The 14,155-nt window shown below is 37.3% G+C and overlaps 1 protein-coding gene across 2 annotated transcripts in view; it reads right to left on the reverse strand.

Moving 5' to 3' along the window:
* LOC127650391 (NACHT, LRR and PYD domains-containing protein 12-like) overlaps window positions 1-10,111 on the reverse strand; it is a 195,884-nt gene extending 185,773 nt beyond the window's left edge. For both annotated transcript variants that reach the window (XM_052135803.1, XM_052135806.1), the window contains exons 1-6: window positions 9,670-10,111; window positions 9,170-9,242; window positions 8,034-8,141; window positions 4,924-4,954; window positions 3,896-3,996; window positions 3,683-3,799 (exon numbers count right to left, since the gene is read on the reverse strand). In XM_052135803.1, the coding sequence (XP_051991763.1) occupies window positions 3,683-3,799; window positions 3,896-3,996; window positions 4,924-4,954; window positions 8,034-8,141; window positions 9,170-9,222 (410 nt within the window). In that variant the 5' untranslated portion in view covers window positions 9,223-9,242; window positions 9,670-10,111. The remainder of the gene's footprint in view (window positions 1-3,682; window positions 3,800-3,895; window positions 3,997-4,923; window positions 4,955-8,033; window positions 8,142-9,169; window positions 9,243-9,669) is intronic.
* Window positions 10,112-14,155: the final 4,044 nt, after the last annotated feature.

The raw sequence follows: 14,155 nt of genomic DNA on the forward strand, positions 1-14,155 counted from the left end.
GTCCTGGGCCATAAGAGAGGCAAAGCACGCACACGCCCAGAGAATCCAGTCACTTCCAGGAGAACGACGACCTGTGGCAGGGCATCCAGGCCATCACCAACTACAGGACAACATCAGTTGCCTGTGACAAAGATGCCTCCCTTCCAGATGCGCTGAACGACTTCTACGCTAGGTGTGAAGCACAGAACGACATGGTGGCGAGGAAGACCACTCCTCCTCCCAACGACCAGGTGCTCTGTCTTACCACAGCTGATGTGAGGAAAACTCCATGTAGAGTCAACCCACGGAAGGCTGCTGGACCAGACAACATTCCTGGCAGAGTGCTCAGAGGATGTGCAGACCAGCTGGCAGATGTTCTTACTGACATCTTCAACATCTCTGGAGCGCCATCGTTCCAATGTGCTTCAAGGCCACTACCATCGTCCCCATGCTGAAGAAGTCTTCAGTGTCCTGCCTCAACGACAACTGTCCCATTGCACTCACACCCATCATCATGAAGTGCTTCGAGAGGCTCGTCATGAGGCACATTAAGACCCAGCTGCCCCCCCTCACTAGACCCACTGCAGTTCACGTATCGTCCCAACCGGTCAACAGACGACGCCATCAAACCACCTTCCATCTGGCCCTCACCCACCAAGATAAAAAGGACTCATACGTTCGAATGCTGTTCATAGACTTCAGCTCAGCATTCAACACAATCATTCCTCAGCACCTGATTGGAAAGCTGAACCTGCTGGGCCTGGACACCTCCCTCTGCAACTGGATTCTGGACTTCCTGACTGGGAGACCTCAGTCAGTCCGGATCGGTAACAGCATCTCCACCACCACTACACTGAGCACTGGGTCCCCCCACGGCTGTGTGCTCAGTCCACTGCTGTTCACTCTGCTGACTCACTACTGTGCAGCAATGCACAGCTCGAACCACATCATTAAGGTCTCCAAAGACACGAACATGGTCGATCTCATCCGCAAGAACGACGAGTCAGCATACAGAGAGGAGGTGCAGTGGCTTACTGACAATCTGCCTCTGAATGTGGACAAAACAAAAGAGATGGTTGTTGACTTTAGGAGAGCACAAGGTGAACCCTCTCCGTTGAACATCGATGGCTCCTCTGTGGAGATCGTCAAGAGCACCAAATTCCTTGGTGTTCACCTGGCGGAGAACCTCACCTGGTCCCTCAACACCAGCTCTATTACCAAGAAAGCCCAGCAGCATCTCTACTTTTTCGAAGGCTGAGGAAAGCACATCTCCCACACCCCATCCTCACTACATTCTATAGAGGGACTATTGAGAGCATTCTGAGCAGCTGCATCACTGCCTGGTTTGGGACTTGCACCGTTTCGGACCGCAAAGCCCTGCAGAGTATAGTGAGAACAGCTGAGAAAATCATCGGGGTCTCTCTTCCCCCCATCAAAGACATTTACAAAAAACACTGCATCCGCAAAGCAACTAGCATTGTGGATGACCCCATACACCCCTCACACAAACTCTTCACCCTCCTGCCGTCTGGCAAGAGGTACCAAAGCATTCGGGCCCTCACGGCCAGACTGTGTAACAGCTTCTTCCCCCAAGCCATCAGACTCCTCAATACTCAGAGACTGGACTGACTCACACACACGTTTTTTTTTGTTTCACTCTCATAGTATGTTATGTTTACATTAAGCATTTTTAGAAACTGTCATCTTTTTGCACTACTATGTACTGGTCGGCGCTGCACTGTCTCTCACTGTGCCTATTGTCCTGTTCATTTTTAGTAATTTATAGTACTGTCCCATACATTTTGCACACGTTTGCATGTGCACTTTATATAAGCATGTTATTTAGTCTGTGTAGTCTCATGTGGTTCTGTGTTTGCTAATGTTTTTTTATGTAGCACCATGGTCCTGGAGGAACGTTGTCTCGTTTCACTGTGTACTGTACTAACTGTATATGGTCGAAGGACAATAAAACCACTTGACTTGACAGTGAAATTAATATTAGGTATTGAACTGGGTGATTTGTGATCTTGCTGGCTTTATGAAAATAACAAAACTCAAATGTTGACAAATAGAGATGATCTCCAGTTAATTAAAGGGGTAGTTCTCCCAAAAATTTTAATTCTCTCATAATTTGCTCATCCTCATGCCATCCCAGATGTGTATGACTTTCTTTCTTTTGAAGAACACAAATGAAGAATTATAGAAGAATATCTCAGCTCTGTAGGTTCATTCAATGCAAGTGAAAAGTGATCAGACCTTTGTAGCTCCAAAAATCACATAACACTTAAAAGTAATCCATACGATTTCAGTGGTTAAATCCATATCTTCAGGAGCAATACAATATGTGTGGGTAAGAAACGGATCAAAATGTAAGTCGTTTTACTGTAAATCACCACTTTTATTTTCAAATGTGAAAGTGAAATTAAAGAGGCACCACATGTGACTTTCAGATTTAAAAGTGAAAGTGGCGATTTAGAGTAAAAATGACTTATATTTTGAGGGCGAGTAAATTAGAGAATTTTCATTTTTAGGTGAATTATTCCTTTAATCCAGAGTGATATTACCTGTCTTTCACTGTTTGTCAATCTACAGTATGTGACTCCAGTAGTCATCAACACACTTTCCCCTTAAACTAATTATACAAGGAGATAAGGGACAATCTCAGAAATGAATCATACAAACATGCAAAACAGAGTGAAAAGTATAAACTACACTCAAAAATTAACTTTCACTATCATCAGGTTTTCTGAATATTCCCTTGTTAATATGACCAGAGACTATTTAGCAGAGACGGGTCGCTTCTATTCAAATGAATGGAAGTGATGTTTCATTTGTAAATGAATCGGTCTTGTTGAATTAATCTTTTAAGTGAATGAATTGTTCTCATTCACCTCCATACACTGACTCTATTTTTCGTTCACTAACATCTCTCCCTTTCGAAGTCAATTAGTTCAACTGTTTTCATGCCTGTAAAGAGCGACTATAGCACAAGTCAATAGCATTCAAGTGCACACTGTGAAGGAGCATTTCATGGGCTTATAGATCAAAACATAATCCCCATTTAATGAATATTTAAATGTATTGATGACCATACAGTTAAAAGAACATGAATTGCAGATGAAAATAATAATAATAACTTTATATAGCAATCCAGCACAAAGTGCTTCACAAAACATAAAATCGAAACACACTCAGTAAAACAAAATTTTAAAACGAAAATTTACAAAGTAGTAAAATCAAGTTGATACAAATTCTTTTTTAAATGAGATCTCAAAGACAGATTCAGCAGATCTAATGTCCCAGGGCAAGCTGTTCTTTGTTTAGTAATAATTAAGCCCAGCATTATACAAAATATGGGGAAATTAAAGCCCAAAATATACTTCGATATACCTTATTTATTTTTTGGTTAAGGAAAAAAGTATTGAATGTTTTATGCTGAGATTCAGAAGAGTTACGGCTATGTTGAAGTTTTGGTGCTTACTATTTTGGTGAAAAGTATAATAATACATTATAATAATAATTTGTAGCTTATGATTGAGCTATAATCTTAGGACAGGTACATGTGGTACATGATATGTATTGATTGGTTTATTGGACAATTTCTGTGCTAACCAGCACATAGTTACCAAGCTGCACTCTTTAGTGCATTGTAATGTAAATATATCATAATACTAATTGATCTATCCTGACAAAAATGTTGTACCTCAGACCAGTTGATTTGTGTTCACCCTTAAATTTGAATGGCTCATCCATAGACTGGTCACTCTTCATGGACACACGGCTGAGCTCTGCTGAGTCTGATCTCTTCATATAGAGTTGACTTTAACAGAATAAAGACAAGAGTTGATATAGTTGATTTTCTTTCACATATAAATAATCTATTGTATCTCTATATATCTTGACAAAAATGTTGTACCTCAGATCAGTTGATTTGTGTTCACCCTTAAATTTGAATGGCTCATCCATAGACCGGTCACTCTTCATGGACACACAGCTGGACTCCGGTGAGTCTGATCTCTTCATATGGATTTGGGACAAGAGTTCATATTTGTTCATTTAAACCTCATGAAGACAATTTAAAAACTTCTTCCAACAACAGTTGTGCACATGACAACACAATAATGTGACAAAACTCGATGTCTGAGTGGTGTTCAAAGAATAACATCATATTTATAGAGTATTGGATGAGTTTTTGGGGTAGACCTGTCCCTCTAAAAAGAGATGGACATCATCTCTTTTGAACAGGTGCCGTTCACCTCTCCAGTGATTTGGCTCATAGTCTTAATAGTGTTAGAGTTGGTTGCAAAAATAAAAATTATTCTTAAACTTAGATTAAATGAAGGTTTATCTGATAATTCTGTTAAAACTTGTTTAAAATTAAAATGACACTTTAACCATATTTTAATGCTGATTTAAATGTCACAGTTAATCTAGATGAACTTTAGTGAGTTGTGAGTTGGCTTAAATAAATAAAAAACTGAAAATTAAAGATGAATGACTGGGTAAGCAAACAGTGGATGTGCCACCAGCCCTTTGAGAGACATTTATTCTAATATTACAAGTGACAGGTGATCGTAATTGCTCCCCTCCTCTCTAATACTCACTTCAGTCAGCAGCATAAACTCTTTATTTCTGGCCACATAATTGGGGAGGAGGTCGAGCAGAGATTTTGTCTTGATTATTTTTTAAAACGCTGCTGCAAATTTTCTCAACCTGCTTGATCGGCCCTGTGAATTAATGATCTACAGGTAGATTCAGAATCCATCATGGCAGAGAAAATTATTTGCAGGTGAAGGTTTTAAATCACAGGTTAAAATTTTAATCTCTGATTTTTTAAACTGTGATTAAAATTAAGTGGTGCAACACAACTCATTAGCTTTAAAGTCTGCTTAATTTAAAGGAAAAGTTCAGCCATAAGTGGATATTCTCTCATCAATTACTCACCCACATGCCATCCAGGATGACTTTCTCTCTTCTGTAGAACACAAAGGAAGATTTTTAGAACAATATTTCAGCTCTGTAGGTCCAAACAATGCAAGTGAATGGTGACCAAATCTTTGAAGCTGAAAAATCACATAAAGGCAGCATTAAAGTAATCTATAAGACTCCAGTGGTTTAATCCACGTCTTCTGAAGCAATCCAATTGGTTTTATGTAATAATGTTCAGATTTTGCTGTTTCGGAAGGATATTGGTACATTCATTCACCAAAGTGGCATTCAACTGATCACAATGTATAGTCAGGACATTACTGATGTAAAAAACAGCACCATCACTATCTGAAAAAAGTCATTTTTGATCAAATCTAGACAACAGCATCACTACAACACCTTATCCTTGAGTAATCACGCTAAATTGATGATTTGGATGTAGAAAATCAATTGCCATTATATCACAGCTGAAAGATATTTGGTTCATTAAATGAAACTGAACATTTTCTTTGTGTTTGTTTTTGAGTTGCCACAGTACGCAACAGACTGGCATGTCTTAAGATCAATATTAGGTCAAAAATGGCAAAAAGAAACAGTTTTCTCTAAAAACATGTCAGTCAATTACTGATTTGAGGAATGAAGGCTATACAATGCTTGAAATTGCCAAAAAACTGAAGACAAAGGACAACAAAGAGATGTGGAAGACCAGATGTACAACTAAACAAGAGGATAAGTACATCAGAGTCTCTAGTTTGAGAAATAGACGCCTCACATGTCCTCCGCTGACAGCTTCATTGAATTCTACCCGCTCAACACCAGTTTCATGTACAACAGAGAAGACTCAGGAGGCCTTATGGGAAGAATTGCAAAGAAAAATAAACTTTTGAAACAGAAAAACAAAAAGAAAAGGTTTGAGTGGGCAAAGAAACAGAAACATTGAACAGATAATTGGAAAAGAGTGCTATGGATCTTCACCCCATTGAGCTTTTGCTGCACGTGGAGGATGTTTTGATGAGAACAAGATTTGAAGTAGTTTAACAAGTTCTGAAATTTTTTTCAAATTGTAATAGTAATTTTTCATGTTATTAATGTCCTCACTATACATTATGAACAGTTGAATGCCACTTTGGTGAATAAAAGTACAAATTTCTTTCCATAAGAACAAAATCTGTCCATTATTACAAACTTTTGGCCGCAAGTGTATATGTCACATGAGAAATCCAATGTTTAGCACTAACATCAACATAAATTTACATAAACTCTCGAACCGCTGTGAACAAACATCTCTCACAGCACTCATGAATGCACAACAGATGTCAAGATTTACAGTGAAAAATAATAAATGTACTTTTGTCTGCTTTAAGTTTTATAGTGAGGCACTCTCCACTGCCATTTTATTAACAAGACCACTCACCATATTCATTAAAACATCTGCTTTTGTGTCTTCTGCATGAGGGTGAGTGAATTATGACACAATTTTCATTTTTAAGTGAACTGAGAAATCCTGGTGAGGACATGTGTTTTATTTGCTTCAAATGTCTTAAAAAAGGCAAAACCAAATTGGCCCAGTTGCTAGGGAGGGTAGAGTCACATGGGGGAACCTCCTCTTGGTCACTATAATGTGGTTCTCACTCTCGTGGGAGACATGCGCTATGTCTCCACGGAAACGCGCTCAACAAACCACATGATAAGATGCGCGGATTGATGTCTCAGATGCAAAGGCTACTGAGAGTCATCCTCCACCACCCTTATTGAGGTGTCACTACAAGAACTTAGAGCGCATTGGGAATTGGGGAGAAAAATGTGAGAAAAAAAGACTTTTTCAGTCTTCAGCTTGACAGAGAAGTTCATCTCTTTTCCAAAATGCATCAACAACCACCAAAACACTTCATACAAGTCAAAATCAACTTACACTAATGAACCACGGCATCATGGCTGGAACACAGAAGTCCGACCAGTGGAGGTGGGCTGCAGAGGTTTTGTGGCAACATCTACAACCAGACTGCTTAGAGACCTGGGAATTAAGGGCCAGAGCCAGCGTTCGACAATCAGAGCTGTGTCGGAGGCGGCAGAAGGCAGCAGTCAGTGGCTCTGGATGAAGAGGAGAGACCCCAGCTGAAGTGAGATGGCCAGGAGGTATGCGGTCAACAATGATTGACTCAGGGAGGAGGACGCCCCTGCCATGCATAGTCCCATGGGATGTTGGCTATCAACAACAAGGCAACTCCTATGACTAATTGGGAATGGGACGCAAGCATAGGATTGATCACCCTGTCGCTGGCCGCCTTTGGGGAGTGTGTATAGTGTGAAAGGCCGAAACACCCAAGGAACCAAAGGTACACCCCAAATTTCACCAGGCTCACTGTTCATGAACTCTTGGAAGTGCTTGCACAAGGATAGTAACATCTCATCCTGTGTTCTTGGAATCTCTAACATAACACAACAAACATTCACAGCCATGATAATCATCTGATCATTCAGAACACAATGACCTTCAAAACACTAAATAATGGAGCATTACAAGATCACTGGAAGTTTTTTTAAGTATTTTTTACAGAGACCAGAATTCCTTTACAAACATAAACAGCCTCTTTATTGTGTTGTATGTAATGTAGTATGATACAGTACAATAGTTATTTTTACTTTCAAATATGCCTTTACTTGTTTCTGCATTTGGGCTCCAACATAAAGAAAGAAACTTCAGTAACTGAAATACTGTCAAACAAAAGTCAAAAAGTGTCAACACATATCCCTACAACATATTCTTCATCAAACACAGATGACTGTAGCACAGGTGGAAACATACTGTAACATATAGTCAACATGTCCTTTTTTAGTAACATTGTCATCTACAGCAGAATGCATGTCCTGTGATAAACCTGAGGAACAATCTCTTGTCATGTCTGATCATCTCTGTCATGTTCACATGATATTACTGTACAGTATAAAGATGAGCTCTTGTGAAGAGATGCCAATGAAACTGTTACAGTAAAGCAATCAGCTGTAGAAGGACTCATTATTTTTATTATAATCACATATTTCCTTTTAGATTTAATATTCTTTCTAATGCTCCCTCAGACTGTGGTGTACACGTTCATACTGTCAGTCAACATGAGAGTCCTCACCTCACATCAGCACAAGGGGCTCCTGAACTGAAGTTATCTGGTTGACCCATTGACCCGTCACTCTTCATGGACACACAGCTGGATTCAGGAGAGTCTCCATGAATGACACTAAAACACAACAGCAATTAAACACTGTTTTAAAAACTACAAACTCTCACAAACACTCTTTTCCTCTCATCAGTTTCCCAGTTTTACACTTCCCAATATTTCTCTCTTCTTCAAGGGAGGTAACATGTTCTTTTCCAGTGTTTTCAGTGTCATTTTATCATTGAAATCGAGATTTATTCTGTTTAGAAGCAGTGGTCACTTAGAGAAAATGACTACATCTCATTTTACATTGAATTCTTTCTAAAACTTTTCCTGAAGTTTCTCTGTAAAGTTGTGTGCAAACAGTCCGAACATGATACTTCTGAAATACATGCTAACCAGCTGAACATTGCTGATTCTCACACACCTTGTGTGTTTTATGGAAGATGTCATGTTGTTGTTATGTTACACACAGGAACTGTTTGCTCATGTTTAATACACAGTCCTAGTTCAACATTCAGCAATTTCACTTCTGCTTATTTGATGAAGATATATTTGAGCACATGACATTACACAGCAGATCTGATCTGAATGTCACCAAAGAAGGAAAGAGTTTCAGCTACGACTGAAGAGTTTCAAATTTACATGCCAATAAATGCACAGAGTTGATGTACACTATACAATGCAATGTGCTGCTTTCTGAAAAACTGTTTTCACAAGAATTAAATCATCAAATTAACATTTACAGGAGAAACATACACACAAATGACCTTTGACCCCAATCTAAGTAATGTACATTTCAGTTTGATCTGCATTCATCTGAAGAAAATTCTGTGTTTGTGTCTAAAATTGTTCAGAGAAACACATTTGAGTTTCACCTTCTACATACGACCGACTGTACAGTTTGATCATGTCTGTGACTGAATCAAACCGGTCTCACTGTCATCTTACTGTAGATCTCACTTTACCCTAAAGCTGTTTTCACATGTTTATACTTGAGATAATCCAGTCTGTTCTCATTTCTCCTCAGTGTTTTTATACTGTAGTGTTGTGCAGCATATCAGAAATATCTATCGGTGTATTTTATTAAAGCATTGAAATCCTCTGACCTCTTGACCTTCCCTGTGTCTGTCTGTCCACTGAGATCCTTTGTGGAGTCCATGACATCATCTGAACAGTCCACTGAACACATGTCAACAAACGGGACATCATCTATATTTGTGACGTGTTTATTTGTTCAATACTGACACATATTTGTCTTTATTTGTCCTCTAGAATATTCCATTAGAAATGAATCAATGAGGTTCAATTGCAGACTGTCAGCTTTTATGACATGATAAACACCAGCATAAAGAGAAAACATCAGAAGACTCAACAGAAGAAAACAAAGCAACGTTTCAAGTCAATAGAAGAAATAACATTTCAGTGCCAAAGAAACTGAACACATACTGACAATTCAGATAAAAGAGCAAAAGTCTCAGTATCTGTTTGTTCTGCTGTGATTAATACTTAGATATCTGTTAGATGTCTTACTGTAGCTGATAGTTTGAAAGGTTTATTATTGTTGTCTTGTGAGTTTTGGTTTGTTTAGCAGCAGTTCAGTACTCACCTGTCAAGAACTGTTGATGTTCCTCTTTACTGACTAGAATATCACCTACAAAATACTTCACAATGAATTTATTGATTGTTTCAGACAATTCAGTGGAGCAAAAACTGTCAAACTTTTTCTCTGTTTCTCTCGTCGTGTAATTTTTTGCTCTTGTCACAGAATGGATCCTGTTTTATTAGTTTCACTTTCACCTGTCACCTGAGGAGGAGGAGTCTGAAAGAGACAAACAACATTTAAAGGTGCAGCAGGTGTTTCATGCTCTTAAAGGGATAGTTGAGCCAAAATTACAAATCTGTCATATTTTTCTCACCCTCATGTTGTTCTAAACCTGTATGACTTTCTTCAATGGAACACAAACAACTTTAGTCAACATTCACTTTCATTAGTGGGGAAAAATATTCAGTGACTGAGGCCAAACATCCCATTTTGTGTTCCACAAGTATAATAAATGATGTGGAAATTTTCACTGAATATGTTAATTTTAGGACAGCATACTAGGGAAATGAAGCCTCATAAATTGTTTCCCTGATAGTTCCAAGAAAAGATTCAAAGCTTCCAGAGTGGCATCCACCCCCTGTAGGTGAAAGCAGCAGAAGATCATCTACATACAGCAGACACTTCAATTCAGTGTCATGTAGTCTGAGGCCTGGATTGCTTCAGAGTTTCTGCCAAACCATTTACATGGCGGCCAAAGGTTTGGAATAATGGACAGATTTAGCAGTTTTGGAAGGAAATTTGTACTTTATGATCAGTTGAATGCAACTGATCATAAGCAAGGCACTTAACTCCATGTTGCTCCGGGGGGGATTGTCCCTGTAATAAGGGCACTGTAAGTCACTTTGGATAAAAGCGTCTGCCAAATGCATAAATGTAAATTGCTGATAATCAATATTATGGCAAAAATTGCTAAAATAAACAGCTTTCTCTAGAAACTCGTCAGTCAATTGTTTTGAGAAATGGCTATACAATGCTTGAAATTGTTAAAAAACTGGAGATTTAATACAAAGGTGTACACTACAGTCTTCAAAGTCAAAGGACTACTGGCTCGAAGACCAGAACATCAGAGCCTCTAGTTTGAGAAATAGACGCCTTACATGTCCTCCGCTGACAGCTTCATTGAATTCTACCCGCTCAACACCAGTTTCATGTACAACAGTAAAGAGAAGACTCAGGAGACCTTATGGAAGAATTGCAAAGAAAAAAAAACTTTTGAAACAGAAATACTAAAAGAAAAGGTTTGAGTGGACAAAGAATCACAGACACTGGACAACAGATAATTGGAAAAGAGTGTTATGGATCTTAACCCCATTGAGCTTTTGTGGGATCAGCTAGACTGTAAGGTGCGTGAGAAGTGCCCGACAAGACAGTCACATCTATGACAAGTGCTACAGGAAGTGTGGGATGAAAGGTCACCTGAGTATCTGGACAAACTGACCACTAGAATAACAAGGATCTGCAAAGCTGTCATTGCTGCATATGGAGGATTTTTTTAATGAGAACTCTCTTAAGTAGTTTAAGAAATTTTTCATGTTATTAATGTCCTGACTATATATTATGATAAGTTGAATGCCACTTTGGTGAAGAAAAGTACCAATTTCTTTTCATAAGAGAGAAATCTGTACATTATTCCAAACATTTGGCCCACAGCGTGTATGTGTGTGTGTGTGTGTGTGTATATAGTATGTGCCTTCAACTCCTCCATCATTCACTGTTATTGTGGTATGAGCGCTTAAGTCACATATAGTTCTTTCATTCAAGCTTCAAATTAAGAAAGCACACTTTAATTGATGATGAAGGGTGTGGCTTAATGCGGGCTGACAGAAGAATAATAAACCAACACCATAATTATACTTTGGGCATTCAGAAATAAAGTGTTCTTCTTTCCAAATCTATTTGTTGATCTAATGATCTAATCTCACGAGACGCGCTTGCGCTAGAAACACTAGCATTGGAAAGTTTTAATCATTTAAGAGAATCGGTTCAAATGAACAGTTAATTTTATAGCACCGAATCTTTAGAGTCATCATGCAAGTGTTTTGTTCAGTTTTATTTGTTTTGTTGTGAAAGTTTTATAGTTTGCATCAAAAGTTTGTTTAAATATTATTCTTAACATATTACACTTTCATAATATCGTTCCAACATAGTTTGACTTAAAATGTAAATTATTTAATGATTTACAAAGGCTCTGCGAATCGGTTCGAACGAGTAAATGAGATTCGACTCAAATTAATGATTTGTTTACAAAATCGGATGCCTTTCTCGTGCGCACGCGTTACAGTTTCCGGTGTGTGAATAGCTCTTTTCCGATTGTGTCATTGCCATCATTCATTTACTCAAAGATACTGCGAGCATGGATGCGCATTAATTTATAGAGATATATTTTAAACTTGGCCGCAGACATTACTTTTGTATCTTTGATCTTCCAAAGGACACTAATCAAGCAATAGACTTGTACTTGCATTTAACACTAGAACTACCGGAATTCTATAACTACTAGAATGGCCATAGTGGTCATTCTGACCATTCATACTAGACTGTACCAAATGTCATGTCATATATTTACATTCGAAACTTCTATTGAGGTTTTAGAATGAAGCTTCTAATATCTGTCGTCATATTTTATGACGTCATCACCCTAAAAAATGTAAAAAATCATCGAACAAAATCCTCAATTTGAATAAAATAGAATAGGCCTAATATGGATTAAATGGAGCGCCAAGCGAACGCAGATAGTCCTACATAATACGATCTTTTTTTGTAATATATAATAGTGCTAGACTACACAATATATTGTATATATATATATATATATATATATATATATATATATATATATTAGCTGCTAGACTGCCCCGGAAGGTGCATGCCTGGCTTTGTGTCCAGCAAGTCTTTTCACCACAGTGAAAATGGTTTTGAAAGTCTAAACGCCAACAAACATGTATTGAGGGAGGCAGAATATATTATTAGATAAAAACATGTTGTGAATTTTGGAAATTATTACATCTATCCTTTTTCAAAACATGTTGACTTTTGGACATTTATTTATTTATGGCAATAATTTACTGAAAGAGAGACTGCGACTGAAAAATCCATAATTTAGAAATCAATGAGTATCAAACATCCCATTGCCCCAAAGTACTTTTTGAAAGGGTTATTATGAGGTTATTGATTAAAAGGTTTTTAATTAGTTCACAGTTGTAACAATAACCATTTGTGTTTTAATGTTCATGACACATCTTTAAGATTATTCTTTATTTTGATAAGAGGTAAGGAGGTAATCACCTTAAGATTACATTAAAGATGTTTTTTTTTTTTTTAAAACATCAGTTTTATAGATTAGAAAGATGTTTTATTGTACAGCATAATGCATGTCATAATGTTTATCTCCTCAGGACTACCGGCTGAATTTTGGTCTTTGAGGAGACTGCACTGACTGCGGTTGGTATGGTGGAGTCACCACAATACAGGAGAGAGATATAGAGGAGGTGTTTGGAGGAAAGACAATGAACACATTCCCAGTTTAGACAGATAAGATCACCTGTAATACTGAATAATGAGCATTAATGTGTCCAAAACATGAGGTAGTGGAGCCTAATGGCTAACTGAGCTGTTAACTAAAAATTTATGGGTTCAAATGCTTCAAGATTGTGAACTTTATCGAGATAATTTCTCTCAAAACTCTCAAAGAGGACTGAACCTGTAACAATTATACTACATTTTTATTTTGAGTCATTTTAACTTTGATCTAGAAACACAATTTGAGTTTTATGAACAAAGCATAATAAGGAAAGTCTCAGCTTTCTCATCGTATTATTTTTGCTAATCCAAACATAGTTCCTTCTCAGAGTTTTTGTCCTCTAGCATGTTTCTACACAAATGCCCAAGATTTATGCGTTTCAATTTCATCAAATTGAATTGTATAATCTTTAACAAAATTAAGTAATAAAAAAAAAGTATTTTGTTTTACTTGAATTTGTTCAAAACATTACACAATTCATTGTGTTGGAATTTTATTATAAAACTGAAATGCATAAATCTTAAAAATTATTATATCATTATTATAATTGTAAAGTATTTTATACACCGTGGTAATGTTTGTTGTCCCTTTGCATTTGTTTAATAAATTAATCATAGTATTACAGGATTTGTCTTTTCCAGTAATGAGAATCATTATAAGAATCATAAAAATAATGAAAATTATATATATATAAAAAAAAAAAAACATCTAAAGTAAAACCTCCAGTCACATTACAGAAATGAGATTTAGGTTAAATTTGTTTAATTTTTGTGAAGATAATAACACAATGCAACAAATCTGAATGATTCCAACATAAGCTTCAATTTCTTTATGCAAAATGTAATTAAAACAAATAAAAAATTGTGTGTGGGGAGGGGGGGGGGGGGGCTAAACCTCCTTGCCTCTTATAAAAATAAAGAATAATCTTAAAGATGTGTCATGAACATTAAAACACAATGTTTCGTGAGC

Source organism: Xyrauchen texanus, chromosome 10 (genome assembly GCF_025860055.1).
Source record: "Xyrauchen texanus isolate HMW12.3.18 chromosome 10, RBS_HiC_50CHRs, whole genome shotgun sequence".
Lineage (NCBI taxonomy): Eukaryota > Metazoa > Chordata > Actinopteri > Cypriniformes > Catostomidae > Xyrauchen > Xyrauchen texanus.